Source organism: Condylura cristata, unplaced genomic scaffold (assembly GCF_000260355.1).
Source record: "Condylura cristata isolate star-nosed mole 26May11 unplaced genomic scaffold, ConCri1.0 scaffold00001, whole genome shotgun sequence".
Classification (NCBI taxonomy): domain Eukaryota; kingdom Metazoa; phylum Chordata; class Mammalia; order Eulipotyphla; family Talpidae; genus Condylura; species Condylura cristata.
Genome location: NW_004567102.1, coordinates 2155397 through 2174117, shown reverse-complemented (window position 1 = coordinate 2174117; position 18721 = coordinate 2155397). Strand labels below are relative to the sequence as shown.

General features: G+C 45.1%; 1 protein-coding gene across 1 annotated transcript in view; it reads left to right on the top strand.

The window, feature by feature from the left end:
• The window catches only part of NUDT3 (nudix (nucleoside diphosphate linked moiety X)-type motif 3), a gene marked incomplete at its 5' end in the record, with an annotated part of 94398 nt that extends 77193 nt beyond the window's left edge, over positions 1-17205 (top strand). Inside the window, 3 exons of the mRNA XM_012721624.1 lie at positions 3778-3822; positions 5228-5312; positions 9287-17205. Of these exons, the coding sequence (XP_012577078.1) occupies positions 3778-3822; positions 5228-5312; positions 9287-9465 (309 nt within the window). The remainder of the gene's footprint in view (positions 1-3777; positions 3823-5227; positions 5313-9286) is intronic.
• Positions 17206-18721: the final 1516 nt, after the last annotated feature.

Here is an 18721-nt window from a genome sequence, read left to right as displayed (position 1 = left end):
AAAAAAAAAAAAAAGGAAACTGCTAAAATGGAGAAAAAAAAAAAACTTTATTGTAAAAAACGGTGACCAGACAGATTTACTAAGCCATGACCTGGATAATTGAAAGTAGAAAAGAACAATAAATTTTCATTTGTAAACACAGTTGCAAAAATCCTCAGTAAAATAAGAGCAAATAAAACTTAGGCTTTTTCAAAATATCATACAACTGATTATCCCAAGAGTACAGCTTTAGAAAACACGTTTATGCAGACTACTTCATTAAGAGATTAAAGTAGAAAAAATTGTGAAAATCGAGTTCCCATTCATTATAAAAACTCATTCACTATAAAAACCATGTGGGTCACCTCCCAGCTGGGGATCAAACTGGAGCTGAAGTGGCTGGGACTGGCTTTGTAGTGCTGTGCTTTTAACCTGATGCACCACCAGGGAGGGCCCATAAAAACTTTTTTTTTTTTTTAAGATTTATTGATTTATGCATAGAAGAACTGGGTACAGGGCAGAGGTGCGGGGTGGGGGTGAGAGGATTCACCAGAGACAGAGTGGGGAGCAGAACAGGCAGATATACTGAAACACACTGCTGAGAGGAGCAGCAGATGAGACAGGCGAGGTCTGCTGGACCATATGGGTCAGCTCCCTGGCCCAGGCTTTGACATAGACTGAAATTGTAGCTGCTTTCATATGCTTTTGAGAAAAATAAGTCCAAACTAGTCAGCATCCTGTTTGGACCAAACTTACATGTACCCTGAGTCAAATCTTATCCCCACGTCTGAGCCAAATATCTGTCAGATGTGACCCTGATACCTACCCTGACCTGCATGCAAGCAAGATCATGTGACAGATAAAAATAACTCCCTCTCCGCCTATGGCAGCATCTGAGAAAGAGCAAGATGAAAATTGGACTCTGGGTTGGGAAAAACTGTAGAAAAGTAAAATGGTACAGTGAACTCTGTCTTGAAGAGTCTTTCTCTTTATCAACATTATAACTTTGAAGAACTAAAATTCCCTTACAAAAGAGGAGCTGCCTCTAAAAAGTTGCTAAATCTCAATTTTAAATACTGGTAAATGTAGGAATATTTTTCTTTTTGTCATTGAATAATTGGTAGGGTCACCTTAGAACTCTCCCTAACTTAAACCCCCTAAGTTTGTGTTGAGGTCTAAGAGATAGTTAAAATTGTTGTTAGTTTCTGCAACTTAAAAATTTATTAACAGTGAACATAAATGCTACTGAAATTTATACATGTAGCAGATGCATTTGATTCACAGTAGACTTTATTAGAATACATATATTTAATTTAAAAAATGCTTTTATATTTTTTCCAACCCCCCTCTGACTCAACATAATCATACATAGGTGTTGGCATTGAATCCTTAAGTTACTATTATTAAACAAATGTTTTAAATAGATTGAATTATCATGACTTTAATTTGTAGCCTGAAAATTTGGAGATCATCTCCTTTCCTGAACTTTAAGGGGAAAAAAGTTAACAGTAACTGTTAAAGAGAACTCTTTCGCCACTTTGCAGATGAGAAAGGTGAATGATGGCCTCTATAAATCTACTGACCAACCTCCCTGAAAGCCTGACAGCTCTCTTCCAGTCCCTGTCAGTTGAGATGAAGAGACACAGTGACATGTCTTAGGGGAGGGCCTTAGTGTCTTCAGGCTGCCTGGATCAGAGTATGGACTTATCATTCCAGCCCAGTCTAGTTTGTTTTAGCCAGCTGTAGATGTAATTATTTCTAAAAATGTAGAGGGCCTCCTTGGTGGTGCAGGGGTTAAGTCTTAGCTGAGCTATCACTGAGTTCCATCCAGCCAGGGACCACAAGGTGGGTGCTGCAGACCTCTCCTGTCCCACCCACTGCTCCCCTTAGCAGTGTATTTCAGTAGATCCACCTGTTATGCTTCCCACTCTGTCTCTGGTGAATCCTCTCACTCCTGCACCTCTGGCCTACACTCCAGTTCTTTTATGCAAAAAATAAATAAAATCTGTTTAAAAAATAAAAATGTAGAGAAGCAATTTAAATAAGAAAAGGTAAACACTTCCATTTAAGTAAACCAAAAGCCACTGGGATAGAGGAAGAATAGGGCAAGAAAACAGCATGTTGGCGAGAGAAGGAAGAGAATTCCTTGACAGTAATTAGCAAATATTAATTTCAAAAGACGGCCCACCCAGGAATTAGGCCTTTAAATTGGCTTCTATTGTTTTTATTATTAAATATCTCTTAAGAATTTTAGAGTACTTAGTATTTAGTTCATTCTTTGTAAACTTACTGATTATCTACTGTGTTTAGAAAGTATTATTACTGTAATTTTTTTTAAAGATTTATTTATTTATGCACACAGAACTGAGGTACAGGCCAGAGTTGCAGGGGCGGTGAGAGGATTCACCAGAGACAGAGTGGGGAGCAGAACAGGCCGACTGACAAAGTACACTGCTGAGGGAAGCAGCAGGCAGGTCGAGAGAGGTCTTTCACGCCATGTGGGTCACCTCCAGGGCAGGGATCGAGCTCATGCTGAAGTGGCTTTTAGCTTCTTAATGCTGTGCTTTAACCTGCTGCGCCACCAGGGAGGGCCCCCATATTGCTGTGATTTTAATTCATTGTCATTATACAAATAACAAGATAGCAGTAATAGAAAACAAGTTATAGCTTTCCAAAGGTTCACCTTCCCCTTGTCTGTCATCCCTCCTGCTTTTAGGCAAGACAGCTATAAGAAGCAAAAGCTAAAAAAGACATACCCTACTCAAAAGCAAAGTGGGTACTGCCGTCGGCAGAAACAGCAGATATCAGGGCAGCAAGGGAACGCTACAGCCTGTCTGACCGTGGGTGGCTGGCGATTGGACCTGGAGTGAGGGGGGAGAACCTGGAGTGCACATTAAGAGAAGGAGCCAAGCCACCCTCTGACTCTGGTGGAAGCTTAGAACAGAAAATCAAGTGTGGAAGTTTTCACAAAGTCAAAAACCAGAGGTGGAGGTAGGGACGACGATTAAGGAGTCAAGTCATTAAGCCAACTATGAAAGTTTCCAGGAATCTGAGGTGGATCAGATGGGATTATCTGTTACAGGGAAAAAACCAACCTGACCCAAAAGCAATAAAATTTCACAAAGGAATGAATTCTCCCCCCCCCCCCCAAGAGTATCTCTTGCTTTGGTAAAACACAGATCTTGTCCTGAGACTGTCCACCCACCTTTATGTAGATGTCTCTTTCTTAAACCCGCTCTTCTCAAAATACAGCTCTTTGTGTGCTTATGCAGGTGTCTCCTTTTCCTCATAAACCTTTAAAATGCAATTTGCTGTTTGTACCTATACAAATGTCTTTTTCTTTAATACTAACTTGCCATGTGCTGCTGAATAGGAGTGCCTGCTGAAATCATTCTCAGAGGGACCCCACTCACCCCCAGCAACTTCACAACTCTAGCTGTAGTATCACCTTGCAGCTGGAACCCTAAACAATCACTTTAAGACCTGGCTCTGGAGAACCTGGTGAAAGCGGCCTCAAAGTATCTTTGCTGTGACTTCACAGCTTTCATTGCCTTCCTCTATTTGGCCAGCTGTGCAGTGGGGAGGAAGTCAGGGAGGAGAAGAGAGGAATGCTCCTTCTCAGAGCACACCTGCCTTTGGTCTGTGACACATGGAAAACACCAGTGTGGCCTCCTCAGACCGGAAGCCTCAACTGTGTCCTCTTGTTTTTCATTTCTATTTTGCAAGCTACTTCAAAAAAGTTAAGATTGAGACCAGCAATATAAACCAATATCTTAATTTTCCTTTTTTATTTTTCAGGCTGGAGTAAAAGGAACATTGGGGAGATTAGTTGGAATTTTTGAGGTAAGTCAGACTTTTTGAGTTAAAATCTTTGATGCAATTTATAAACTAATAATCCTACATACACATCTTTGCCTTTGTTATTCAGGCTACTGTAACAAAACGACTTAGCTAGGTGGCTTGCAGATAATAGAAACAGGTTTTTCAGTTCTGGAGCTTCAGAGTCCAGGATCAAGGCACCAACAGAATCAGAGTCTAGTGCTTACCCACTTCCTGGTTCATAACTGTTTCTCTCTTTCTCACACAGAAGGTAGAAGAAAGAAAGTTGCCCTATATTATAAGAACAGTAATTCTTCTCTAAGGTTCTACTTTCAAATCCTCATCACTTCCCAAAGCTCCCACCTCCTTATACCAACATATTGGGAGTTAGGATATCAATATATTCAGCTTGGGGGGACATAACCATTCTTTCCATTGTAATTTCGATCTAGAAAAGATATCATCTTTGTTCCACCAAGTTTTTAAAGCAAAGCAACAACAGCAAAGGAGCTATTTTTTAAAATCCTAAGTCTCCTCCAAACTGGCAGTATTTGTAATTTCCATCCCTACCTCTTTCATGCTTCCTTTCCGCCCCAAGATGTAAGGAGGATAGATTAGGGTGCAGAAGACAGAAGGAAAATATAAGTAGCAAAGGAGGGAGAAACAAAAGAATAGACTGATGTAGAGATTTGGAGAAAGATAGAAGAAAATGAGAAATCAGGGATAAAGATAAACAGGGTTAGAGGTGCCTCCCTGTTGTCTCAGTGCTGTCACACTGTCGCCAGCCACTGCAGCATGAGTTTGATCCTGGCCAGGCGCTGACCCCCAGGGTGAGGCAGACCTCTCCCCTCTCACCCGCTGCGCCCCTCAGTGGTGTATTTCAGTCAGTCTTCTGTTCTGCTCCCCCCTCTGTCTCTGGTGAATCCTCTCACCCCCTCGCCTCCCACGTCTAGCCCAGAATCCAGTTCTTATATGCATAAATAAATAAAATGAAATCTAAAAAATAAAAGAGGTAAACTGGGTTAGTTTGTAAAGGGGAGCAGTACTAAATTAACCACTTGCTTCCATTAACAGAGTCTCGCCTTTCTCTCTCTTTTCTTTCTGATATTCTAGCTAAATTTACTTGGTGCCTTTTGAGAGGTCATGAACTTCCCTTTCATAGCATTCTTATAAAGTTAGGCTTAAGGGAAGAGGAACAAAAAAAGAAAGTAACTCTTTGGCTTCGGAAGCCCAACCAGACAGCATACCCTCAAATTCAAGTACATATATAAACCATCCAGCTCTATTCCATCTAGATTATAGCATGATAAAAAAATAAGGAATCCTTACATCTAAGCTCTCTGGACATGTACATAATAAGGGTGTTTCTTTTAAGTAATCTTAGCTCTCTAAGGAAAAACCTCTCTATCCTCCTGTCTTTACCCTTCAGAACCAGGAGAGGAAGCACAGAACATATGTGTATGTGCTCATTGTCACAGAAGTGCTGGAAGACTGGGAAGACTCAGTTAACATTGGTAAGTCACCCCCAGATAGCCTCCAAAGAGCTCCCCACTACTGACCCTTGCAGTCACAAGGGTCCTCACCCAGAACCAGAATGATAAGCAGTATTAGGATATGTTTAATAAAAGGAACATGTCCATACTTGAAAGGTTTAAAAGGAAGCTGAAGTTGGATACATGGTGGTCAGCAAGCCCAACTTCATCATGGGCCATAACAAGAAGAGTTGTTTTTCAAGTCAAATCCGACCCTCGCCCACAGACCCTGGCCTCTGCAGTGCCAGGTGAGAGCAGGGCCTCGGCTGCTCCTTGCGAAGCTGCCTCGCCTGCTGAAAAGCTCCATCTGCTTGTGGCACCAGCCCCTCCCCACAAGGTGTGGGAGCACTTTGTTCCGGAGCCTTCAGCTTTCTCCCAAGGAGCCGTTTTCTTTGCACAGGTCACTTTCTTGTGTATGTCTTTTGAAGTAAAAACTGAGAGGTTGGTTCCTGGTTTAATCTTTTACCTGGAAGAGGAATTTTTTTTTTTTTAAATACAAGACTACTTTGTTTTAATTGGTACACAGATAAAATTCACTTACCCAAACATCTCTCTCTAAATTGTTAGTGTGTACTTTGCCACCAGGCCCTCACGCTATTGATCTGAGCATTTCAGAGATCTCAGCTTTCTTTAATGGGTTTGTATCTGGTAAGAACACCATATGCTTAAGTAAATAGGATTAGTGGGGGGTTTTTACCAATTGGCAGCCCGTGCTGGGGCGTGAAAGAAGTGAGCTGAGTGTGGGATGGCCTGGCACAGAGCAGACTGTCGAAGGGAGATACTAAGTTTTCAGCTACCATTGCTCTTTTAGCATCTAAACGAGGCTTTTACCTTGTTCTCCCACTTCTAAGAATTGATACCTATGAAATAACCTAAAATATGGGGAGTAAACTGTGAGCCTTCCTTCAAGTGAGCTTTTTTTCACATGAGAAATTGGGTCTAAATGTGTCTACAGTTCAAGTGGCTGGTAAGTGACATAAGGCACATTAGTCTGTGAGAATGTTATGTAGCTGTTAGCCACATACTGCAGATTCCATGGGAAGGTGATTAGGAAATGGTCTTAGTGAGGGTATAAAATCCTATCTACACTAATTAGAGCTACATTAAAATACAAATGTGAAATAAAAACAAAAAAGTAGTATTGTTTTCCACCTGAAGTACTGGCAGTAATAAAGAAAATGTAGCAGCAGGGGCAGGGATGTGGCAAGATGAACGCTCCTGTACACACGCAGACTAAGCACCGGCATCGCTGTGGGGCTTCCTGGAAAGCAGTTCAAGCCCTTCAGAGTTCAAAGGTTTTATTCTTTTTTTTTTTTTTAAAGATTCATTTATTTATGCAAACAGAGCAGGGGTACAGGCCAGAGGTGCAGGGGTGAGAAGATTCACCAGAGACAGAGTGGGGAGCAGAACAGGCAGATCAATGAAATACACTGCTGAGGGGAGCAGCAGGTGGGTCAGGAGAGGTCATGTCACCTCCCTGGCCAGGGATCAGACTCATGCTGCAGTGGCTGCGTTAGCATCATAGTGCTGTGCTTTAACCTTTGCGCCACCAGGGAGGGTCCCTCAGATGTTTTACTCTTACAACCTCTGTTCCTAGGATCTTTCTGTGAAAGTTCAAACAAATTTTTTTAATCGTAGCATTATTCATTATAACTAAAATTATAGATTGTTGATAACCAATGGTAAGAAATGGTTAAATGAATGACAGCATATCAGTGCTAAATCGAGGATGCAATGCAGGCTGTTAAATAACATTTTTTAAAGATTTTTTTTTACTTATTTATGCATACAGAACTGGGGGTACAAGCCAGAGGTACAGGGGCAGTGAGAGAATTCACCAGAGACAGAGTGGGGAGCAGAACAGGCCGACTGAGAAGTACACTGCCGAGTGGAGCAGCAGGCAGGTCAGGAGAGGTCTGCCACGCCATGTGGTCACCTCCAGGTCATGGGATCAAACTCGTACTGAAGTGGCTACGGCCAGCTTCCCAATGCTGCACTCCAACCCACTGCGCTACCAAGGGGATGCCTAAATACAGTATTTTTAATGACATGAGAGCATACATGAGAAGCCAGGTGGAGGACCTCCTTGGTGGCGCAGCTATTAGATCTCAGCACTGTCAAGCTACTGCCAGACACTGCTGCAAGGATTCAATCCTTTGCCAAGCAGCCGACCCACATGTCTCACCCACTACTCCCCTCAGCAGTGCATTTCAGTAGCTCCACCTATTCTGTTCCCCACTCTGTCTCTAGTGAATCCTCGCACCCACACTTCTGGCCTATCCCCCAGTTCTTGTATGCACAGGTAAATAAAAAATCAATCTTTTTTTTTTTTTTAAAGGAACCATGTGAAGGAGAAAAGCAATAATAATAATAATAAATTTAACTCTTACAGCGGGGACTTTACGCATTAATTCTCCGACTTGTGAGATTGATACTTACATCTATTTTATAAATGGGGAAAGCGGAACACAGAGAGGTTCAGTAACTTGGTCAAAGCTGTGAACAGTGATGTAATTGGAGCCAGCTTCAGAGTCCATTTTCCAAGACACAGTACTCTGTATGAATCTCTTGGGAAGCCATGATCCCAATTACAACTGTACAAATACAGTGTCATTTTCAATTGTGTATAAAAGAAGAGCAAAAGAATTAAGATATCAAGAACGGTCATTTCTGGTTTATAAGATTATGAGTAATTATGGTATTCTTTATTAATTTCATCATTTTACCAGTTTTTAAGCAATGATCTTTCATTTTATGAATGAAAAAAATCAAAAAGGATTTTAAAACATTCCTTTGGAAAAAAATAAAGTAGATTGAAAAGTTACTAATGGGGCCTCCCTGGTGGTGCAGGGCTTAAAGTCTCAGTGCTGTCAAGCTATTGCCAGCCACTGCAGCCTGAGTTCAGTCCCCAGCCAGGGAGCTGATCTATATGTATGGGGCTGCAGACCTCTCCTGACTCGCCTGCTGCTCCCCTCAGCAGTGTGTTTCAGTCAGTTTGCCTGTTCTGTTCCCCATTCTGTCACTGGTGAATCCTCTCAACCTTCTCTGCCCATCACCCCACCCCTCCACCCCTGCACCTCTGGCCAGACCCCAGCTCTTGCATACATAAAAAAAAAAAAAGAAAAGTTGAGAGAATATAACAAAAATAATGAACAACCATATACCAGAGACATTTTGTGGGGGTGGAGTGGGGAATGGGATCAAAAACGGGGGGGTGGGGAGGGAAGTGCACGGGATTATGGTGATGGCACACGGGTGACTTGGTGATGGGAAACCCACGGGGTTTGAGATGGAAAAATGAAATGTACAAAATGATGTAAAAATAAACTTTTGTAAAAAAAAAAATAAAATAACACATAAGAAAATTTTTTTAAAAAGTTAATGATTTTGTTTTTCTCTTTAAACATTTTACGTCTTGTGGATATGTTATTCTTATAAACAAATTCTTTTAAATAAATAGATGGTTATAAGCCAGCTCTCCAGCTGATTCTGGACGCTAATGTTCACACTGACTTTTGGAGGAGATGGGGACCCTGGCAGGGCTCCGGGTGCTTGCATGCAGGCTGAGGAGGCCTGGGAACATAGTCAGAAGCCACCAGCAATGGCTGTTTTTCAAGGGGAGAATTTCACACAATAATGATTGGCTCTTTAGTTTCGAGATTTCTTCTATTGTCTTCATTAGGCAATTTTATGATATTTTTCTGTGCTTATATTACTTTTGTAAAAATAGAAAAGGAGAAATGTGACATGGTAAGATACATCTGAAGAGGTATGAAACTTTATCTCTGACTCACACAGTGTTGAAAACCAGTGTTACCTCAATGAAGAAAAAAGAAAGAAGAGGGACAATACATTTGTAATTCTGTATTTTAAGTGTTGATAGCCAAGGCTTTCCTGTTTTCTGCATTTTCTCATTGCTTCCCTTTTTTACTCATTTCTGTTTTCTCCCCCCACAGGAAGGAAGCGTGAATGGTTTAAAGTAGAAGATGCCATAAAAGTGCTGCAGTGTCACAAGCCTGTGCAGGCGTCATATTTCGAAACGTTGAGGCAAGGCTACTCGGCCAACAACGGCACCCCCGTCGTGACCACCACGTACGCGGTTTCCTCTCAGACCCCCATGTCGGGCATCAGATGACTGGAGACTCCGTGAGAGGAATGGAAATTGGAGACTAGACTGAAGTGCAGAGCTCCCCTCCCACCCCGCTCTCTCACATCCCCTCACAGGCCCCCTCTTTTCCAGTAAGGCATGATGGGCAGCAAAGAAAGGGTTTATTGATAATGTAACTGTTCGGTGTTAAGTGATGGGGCTTTTTCTTCTCTTTCATTGAGGGGGTGGGGTCGGGCGTGTAATTTGTAACTACTTCGTGCATGATCTGTCCCTCCCTTTTGCAACCCTCCAGTTCTTTAAAGAGAGGCGGACCGCCTTCCTTCTACCTTGGATTCTGAAATGCTCCTGTTTGTCTCATCCCAACCCTGGCCAGACACTTTTCTTTGATTTTTATTGTTATTATTTTTTAATTAAAAGATAAGATGAGATGAAACTTTCAGGAATTTGTCCTGTAATGTGCTGTTGAGTAGGTTGTTCACCCTCACTGCAGGATGCATTTATCTACACATTATATACTGTGCATATAATATGTAAATAAATGACTTTTAGAGTAAGAATTTAATTTTAATTTTTCAAGATTCTGTTTTGTTTTTTGCATTTGGGCTGTTTCTGAAATGGAGAACCTCGCAATTAATTTGCTTTTTGTCTTTCACACTAGTTGCTAGGCAAGTTTACCCTTGTCCTCTTTCTTTTCCGCAACCCTCAATTGCAGTAATGTAGGATGTGGGAAGAGTTTCACTACCTTCATAGTGCTCCCAGGACTCGTGGCCTTCTTGTGAAGCTGTGCTTTCATGCCAAGAAAGAAATGGGAAGAAACTTTTTTTTTTTTAACTACAGACCAGGAGCAAATGGCCTCAGCCCAGATCTGGAAAAACAGTGATAAAAATTGAATTCCTCCTACATGTTGACAGTAGGGATTTGAACTGGATTCTTGGGATAACTATCTAAAAAACTGGAGCATCGAGCACCGTTTCTATCCTACTGGTTTGGAATTTTTCCACAATGCTATTTATCGCCAACAACAGCCTCTCTCCTTGTGCGTCCACGCCTCACACCGTGCTGAACTGGATATTGTCCTTGTGCTCTGAAGCATCCAAGTGTACTTGGCAAAAGCAGCTGTACAGCCCTGAGTTCCTGAAAAGTGCACAGGAGGAAAATTCAGGTGTTTGCTTGTCTTTGTAATATTATAGCATTTGCAACTGCGCCGTGGAGCATGCTCAGAAATATTTAATTTGTCTGCCCCTGGGAAGTGAAAGATCCATCTATCCTCTGCTAAGTGGTGTGAGAGAATGCTTAGTCATTTACTAGAACAGCTACATAATGCACTGGCTCGCTGCAAAATGTCTTAATGGTTTTGGTAGAGACTTCATTTGCCAGTTGTGGTGTTTAGTTGGGAAATAAGCAGAAAAGGGTCTTGAGATGCGGCGAGGCCACTGAGAGGGGACCCCTGATGCTACCCTGGCTGCAACGGGCGTTCGTGGCTCTCCTCTTAGTGGCACCTCCGTTGTCTAAGCATAGCCAAGATGTGGCATTAAAATCTTTTATTTAAAAACGCCAATAAATACTCAAACTTTGAAAAGCATCTGCTCTTCCCTCCCACTAAGAGAAACGTGTACATCTGGTAGGCTTGTGGCATTATAGAGTTCGGCATTTTGGGGACATCAGGTGGTGGTGAGCCTTAAATTTTGCTAAAGGCAGTCCCGATTTGCATCCAGTCTCCCGGTCTTGAAAAACAGTCAGAAAGTAGCACTGGCGGCTTCCTTGGGATCCCGTCCCGCCTCACTCGGGAAAGTGATAGCAGCACCATGCTGGGGGTTAAGGCTCATGTCCACTCCTATTCAGGTCCTACTAAGAAGACAACACACTGCTGCTCGTTGCCTGGTTTAGGGCATTCTGAGTTTCTGTTCAAATAAATAAAGAGGAAAATAAAATAAATGAAGTAAATGCTAAGTGGAATCTCTAAATTACGTTCTTCCAGATCAGTTCTGCCTTTATTATATGGGATAAAAGTGCTTTGCGGGAGAACAGTCCGCCCTCCTGGAAAAGGAGCCACAGTGTTAGTAGTAATAACACACAGTGTTAGTAGTGCATTTTTTATGATCTGAAGATGTTTTTACTGGACTGATACAACAGCACACTACCCTAAAAAATCCAATTTGGGTTGTTGTTGGTGTCATTGGGTCAGAAAAGTGAAGTGTGCCAAGATGTATTTTTTAGTGACATGAATGGATGCTATTTAATGCAGTTAACTGAAGAGTGCTAATGCCTTCTTAACTGACAAAAGGGGTTTTTGTCCAACACCAGAATTGTTGCAACTGGTGCTATTTTCTTTGCAGAGATTCTGATGAGCAGGGGCTGGTGTTTTTCCCTTCCTGGCACCAAAAACACCGGGGCTGTCTGTGCGGCTGCCTGTGTAGTCACAGTGCTTTTGTGATAGTTAGACCCGTGGTTGTAGTAACCTTGATCTCTCCCCTAAAAAAAGCAAGGAGAAACTAGAGAGAAAGCACAAAATTATCCTATTTACAGAATATTTCGTTGACACCAACTGGCCCCTTTATCCTGCTGGTTTACTGTACTGAGCTGCTGTGTTCAGAGCAGACGGAAGCGCCCTGCACACAGTGACATTGAGCTGGTTAATAGAGGCCGCTATACTGTGTGTAGAGAAAGGTCTCACCAGGTAGTTTTTAGTTAAAAATTGTTTTTAGTTTATAAATTGAACTATTGCTGCAAACGCTTGCAACCTTTTTGGACCAGGACTACTTTCTCTCCCCCCTCCCAGCCTGTGTGTGTGTGTGTGCGTGCGCGCGTGCGTGTGCGTGCGTGTACGTGCGTGTAAATGTACGTAAGATAGAAGAGCTACCACGAGTCAGTATGCTACATTTCTTCGTAGCCTCCCAGAATAGTGCAGTCCACAAGACAGGAGTCTGGATTTTCCTGACAGCAAACAGGATGTAAAAGTGAACGAGTTGACTGTTTTGTTTTTACAAGTGTCTGCTGCCCCCTCTGCCCCGCATGGCGTGCACTCCCTCACTGCTGCGTCTGAGCTGAGGCCATCTGGAGGGATCAAAGAGCATGGGTGTCAAAGAGTATCACCCCCTCTGAGACCCAGGAAGGCCTAGAAGGAGGTGTCGCTGCAGGATTTCCGCCTCCGCGGCCCAGGGTGCCGTGCTGTGGCGCAGCGGCTGTAGGCCACGCTGCCCCGAGGCGAGGGGGAGTCCAGAGGTCACTGCCCCTGGGCTGTTTCGCGGCTGTGTGGTGTGTTGCTACATAGCCAAGTTCCTTCATCGCAAAGAAGCTTTTCTGTTTTGATGTTAGGAGCTTCTTAGACTTGCTTAGAAGAACTGTTCTACATCCCGTCCTTCCCGTGTCTCCTCGCCACCTCAGTGTGCATCGGAAGCTCCTGCTAAGCCCGCAGTCAGTCTTGTTGGACCCGGCGTGTGTATTACACCTTGTCCTTTCACATGTGTTATGTCCATCTCGTGCTATAGTAACGCCCTTGGAGGCCTCACCAGGTGTTTTTTCAAGAACAGTTTAATCCAAGACACATTCAGTTTTTCAGTTCACCAAGAGTTTTATAACCACAGTTAAAGTTTTGCCACAGTTGCGTGATTTTTAATATTTCTGAAGTGTCCTCTAAGCCCATTCTAGTTGAAAATAGATTTAGAATTAGAAGAAATCCTGGGAGAAGTCTCTGCTGTGTGAGGTGAATTTGGCTTTTAAGAAAATGAGGGTTTGCTGTACTTAATGATGTAGCTTCTCCCTGTCTCACCTGCATTGAAAAAATAATGTCTTTATTAAAAAAAAAATGGAAGACCTGCAGGCCAGTTAACTCAAGCAGCTCTAGGGAGGGGAAGCTTATTTGATGGTGATTAGAACAAAAGCAAATCACTCTTTTAATTCTTATTCTTGAAGACTCTGAAAGAGACTTCGGTGCCCCAGAGCTGTGCCATGCATGCTGCCCACCTGAGTTGCAGTCACCCTTCTGAGCCCCGCTGGGGTAGAACCTGTTTGCCCAAGGCAGGGAGAGCTTTCCGGCCTGCAGCTGCTGGTGTTTGTGTGCTCAGCCTCATTCTGCGAGAGCAGCTGCCCCTGGGTTCTGTGGTAAACCTTGGGGCAGAGGCCAGAGCACCAGGACAGCTGTGCTTCCGTGTCACTTTAACTGTCCCCTAAAGCATGAGACATTTTGAGATTTTCAGGTAAAGTATAAAATGGAAGCATTGACTGCAATTCATAAAAGATCCTGTTGTCCATGCATCAGGCTGACTTTGGGTCACCTCAGGCCCTGGGAACCGGAAGATGTTAGGCAGATTCTCCTTTGGGAACCAGCGCCTTCTACTAGAGCAGCTTCACATTTTGACCACATTTTTGCATTCACTGATAACCTTTTTAGGGAGGTGAGAAGCCTAATCCGGACAGCTAAGAAAACGATACTGCTCACCATTAGATTAACCAAATACTTTGTCCTCCCAGTCCCTCAAGTTAATAAATAAAAACAGAAAGAATCCTGTTTGGTGTTAGTTTGGGGCCACATGACTTTGTCTGTAAAACATGAAACTTTTCAAATGAAAAAGGCATGTCTCTGCCCTAAAACTTTGTTTATAGGGAGGATTTGATGACCCAGAGTGTGTGTTAGAATAGGAGACGGCCTGCCCTGTGAGGGGAGCTCAAAGACAAGCCATGGATCCAGTAGACCAGGAGGGGTGCTCCGGGAGAAGAAAGTACTTTGGCTGGAAGACGAGATAAATTTAAGTGATTGGGAGTCATTGCTTCTGTTCCTTTAGCTATCAGTTGTTTAGTTAATCGCTGCAGGTTTCCTTTGCTTCACGTTCCAGCTAGTACTGAACAGGGGCCACTGGAACTCCCAAAGGCGTTTAGAACCCTGGAGATAAACTTTAAAGGATAAACTACAGGCAGCATTGTTCATCACCATTTTGATGTGCTTCCCAACAGCCAGGCCAGTTGAAGGTTCAATTATTGAGTCAGAGAACTTATATTCAGGCTCTGGCACAGTCTACGGCAAAATCACCTACCACCTGTGGAGGTTATCTGTGGGCTGTCTTCCAGAAAACATCTCAGCAATATAATGAAGTCACTCTTGAGGTGACTTCAGGTATTTAGATCAAAATCTGAAGTCTCTGGAGAGGGGAGCAAGGAAAAAGAGTCTGGGGTGGGGGATGTGGAAACCAGAAGCCTGACTTCCAGTGTTGCCCGAGGCTGTGCTTGCCACTGTAGGGTGAGACGAGTGTTTCAGCTCACCCCCGGGAGATCTTTTTGCCTGCAGCTTACCTCTGTCTTTCTGAGCACCAAGTGCTGAATTGAGATATTGACCCCAGGCAGCAAGAGATGCAGTAGCTTCTCTCACCTTGTTTTCTCATTGAAAACAGAGTTTTCAGAGTTAAACATTGATCTTTAACTTCTATTTGTTGTGGGGAAAGTATGTTACTAATAAATGATCCAAAGAAGTTATAGTTGGTGGCTCAGCTCCCGCAGGTCTGACTTCTGGCAGGAGAAGGAAAGGTCAGTCATCAAGACGCTGGCACCAGAACAGATAGGTCCGCTCCCTGCTCCACCCTGAGCCTCACGAGGGACAGTTCTGCAGTGAGGGCTTGGAGCGCTTCCAGTGCCCTGAGGTGAAGGGGGGCTCATGGGGCCTTTGCTCAGCAAGCAGGAGTCTAGTGTTTCTTCTGAGAAATGAAGGCGTTCTCGAGAGAACAGCAGCAGGACAGCGCACACACACCTGCCCTTTGGCCCCTTCCCACATGGCTGAGAGTTCTGTTTGCTCAGAATCCAAGGGCATGCTCCCCTCTAAACTCTAATTTGCTGCAGCTGTTTCATGCGGCCCCTGAGCTCCAGTCATGGATGGCACAGACGTGTTGCATGAGCAAGTCAACGAGTCCAGGGCCCACCGTGTAATGTCATAGTAGTTAGAAAAATAATTGGTCCACTCTGTTGTTAAAAAAAAAAAAAAAGGATACAGTATGTGGTGCAGTTTTATAAATGTTGGGTCGGTTTTTGTTTTTTCATTGTCTGAAAACCTTCAAACCAATTGATAAGCAAAGAAAAGTTTGGTGTGTAGAACAAGTAAAATTGTAGGCATGCACCTCTCTTAAAGAAGCTACCGGTTTGCCATGTCCTTGAGGAGGAAAGAGCACTTGAGGCTGTTGGGAGCTACTGTAAAAGTAAAGCAAGTGCTTCTGGCCTCTATGATAAACCCAAGTGTATCAGAAAGAGGAAGTAGAAACCCGCTGGCATCATTTTCAGACTCGCTCTTGCCAGCCCAGCCTGGCTTCCAGGGACTTCGTCTCCCATCCTGTCCAGTGATTTTGCTAGAGACAGCAAGGCCTCAGCTCTGTGTCTCTGCTCTGCAGGGTGTGGTCTCCGGACAGCGTGTGTTCTACTTAACGGGGTTTTCTCTCTGTGGTCACCTCCGCTCCACCCACCTGCCAGAAAGATTAAAATCCCCAGGACCATTCCAGTTCTAAAGCAGATGGACTAGATGTGCTTCCTCCCCTGCCACAGGTGTTCATCCAAATGCAGGCTCCCTTTGGTCAAGTTCAACAGGTATTTCTAGGGAACTCCTTTGATTGAGGCAGGTAGCCAGGAGGTATGGAGATTACCTTTTTCCAGAGCACGTGTGTCTGTCACCTCCATACATTTTAGCCAGGGCTTAACATTTTAGCCAGGGCTTAACCTCACCGTGTCTAATTGTGTCTCAGAACTGAGACAGAGCCGGTGGCCTGCTCCCTGGGGATTACACACCAGAACTCTGTTAGTGTCTGTCCCTTTCCATCAGGACCACCCAGAAACGCAAATAGCCTTCCCATCGTTCTGCAGCGTGAGTGTGTCAGCGGTTTGGGCAAGGTGCTGCACATTTGTAGAGAACTCTCCAAGGACAGAAAATAGAACCACTGGGCCGAAAACACATCCTTGGGGAGGTTGGCAGAAGTGCGCGACAAAGCTGGAATCCAAGGAATAGCACTGGTACGGAAGGAGGGTCATGGGCCTGGTAACCTCTTGGGACCCGGTGCTGGGTTATGGAAAGGGAGTCTGGAGTCACACCGCCCTTTACCCCGGCCCAGATGCACGCTGGCACTTAGGAGCTTGAACCCATGGGCGCATGGGCTTGTTTTACCCTTTCTGTGTTTCCTAAACCACCCTACTTGCTATTTCCTGGAAGATCAAGCCCTCCCTCCCCACATGGGGCCGCCTGCCTGGCTTCTTCCTCAGTGACCATGCACACGTTCTCATGGGAGCTGAGGGGAGTGGACTGTGGTCCGGAGAAGGTGGCAGCAAACTGGTCCCTGCATCCTCTTCTCAGGAGGGTGTGCTTAGGCTGCCTTCACAGTGCTTTCCCGTGGACACGGTTAGGTTGTGAAGGAGTACGGGAAAGAAGGGGGGTGGGCTGAGCCCTAGGCTTGGGTTTGAGACAGGTGCACAGCCGATAGGCGCCCCCCCCCACCCCGCCCGGAATAGGCCAGCATGCATGACCATTCCTCCTCTGCTACAGCGCCTCTCGCATGCTGGCAGCAACAGAAGGCAGACAGGCCCCTCCCTGTAGTCTAGGCAGAGCTTGGGTACTGCCCCGAAAGTTCCACCACCCCTGCGCCCACTCCTCTTTGTAAAAAGAAATGCTTAAACCTGTGACCGTGCTATTCCTTTCTATGTGTTAATCAGTTTCCTTCCATTTGAGCTGTGTGGGAGGGAAGGGCATTGGAATTGTAGGTTGTAATCTTGTGCCAACCAATAAAAACCAGTATTTCACACACACCCCTGCCTAGTGTCCAGTCTCTTCTTTCTAGAAGTTTTCCTTGGGTCCTTCACATCAGTTTTCTTTTGATTTTACCCCCCCTTTCTCTTGGGCTGACTCTGCTCAGAGGTCATAGGCGGCCCTGTAGAAGATCTGCTCCAGGGAATTCAAGTAAGGAAAGAAGTGGAGAAGTGGCAGTGAAGGCTGCAAGGTGCAGGGGGAGACCCCTGGGCCGAATGAGGGTGCAGTGCAGAGGAGAGCCCCTCCCCCGGCCAGGGGGTGTGAAAGGGCAGTGAGGGGGATACACCCAGTCAACCAGGGAGCTCAGCCAGAAGTTGCTACGGAGTGGGACCAGGGGTGGCAGTGGGGAGGCTTGGGCTGGAGCGGGGTGTGGAAGATACGCAGGACTTGCAGGCACAGAACAGACAGGGAGACTGGGGCTGTCACATTAAGTGTCTCTCGGGCCTGCGGGCAAATGCAAACCATTTTAACTGTAATGAAAAAACACTGGAAAATACACAGTGAGGCCCGGTACTTCGGCACCATGCATATGAAGCATCACATACTGTCAGCCACGTTTGAGTGGGAGGAAGCAATGAAGGGTGGGGCGGAGCAGGCTGCGTAGACTCGGGAGTGGCCCTGGGCTCGAAGAGCGGGATATAGCAGTGAGGACACAGAGCCTAGCACGGATAAACATGTCCGTCTGCTGCGGCAGGGGGGCCTCTCTGGGGCTCCGGTGGCATCAGCACTGGCCGAGGTTTGTAACCCAAGAAGAGCGGTATGGCCGGTGGTCAGAAAGTCACTCGTGGGACGAGACTCAAGCGACCTAACTCAGACTGACGTGTGTACCTGGATAGCTGCTGGCTTGCTCACGTGATGCCAAGGGTCAGACCCAGTCACCTGTTGGAGTCTGAGTGGGTAACCAATGTAGAAAGTTGGTCACGGAACAGTTAGCAGCCTGATGACTTCATTCTCCCACAGACCAATTCCCTATCAGCTGGTCTGGGCTCCCTTCCCCCTCTCGCCCGGCAATTCTGATGCTGCAGGCCCCCCTCTTCCATCCTGTGATGATCACCCTTCTTGTTCTATCAAAGGATTCTTTGTTTTGCCAGATTTAATGTGCTTAATGAGGTCATGGGCCCTGATGCAAGTGATGTGTTCAGGAAACCAAATGACCACCTCTCACTGGGATGGGGGTTCTGGAAACCACCCTTGCCCAGAGCACCGAGGGCGGGGTCCAGGTAGCTGTCGCCATAGCATTTACCACATACTGAGCTTCCTTCTCTGAGGGTAAAAATCTTGCCGCAACCCAATTTCCCAGTAGCCTGCGCTATTTGTGGCTGGAGTGAGAAATCTAAAGAGGTCCCCGAAATCTTGAGAAAGGATGATGCAAAAAAACTGGGCCAAACACTGACACAGCTCTGACCTGCCGGAGCCTGCAGTGAGGCTGGTGCTCTGTGCCTCGGGCTTCCTTGCTAGGAGGTGGCGACTCCGACCTCCCAGCCAGTTGAGTTGGTAGAACCCCTGCTCACCCCC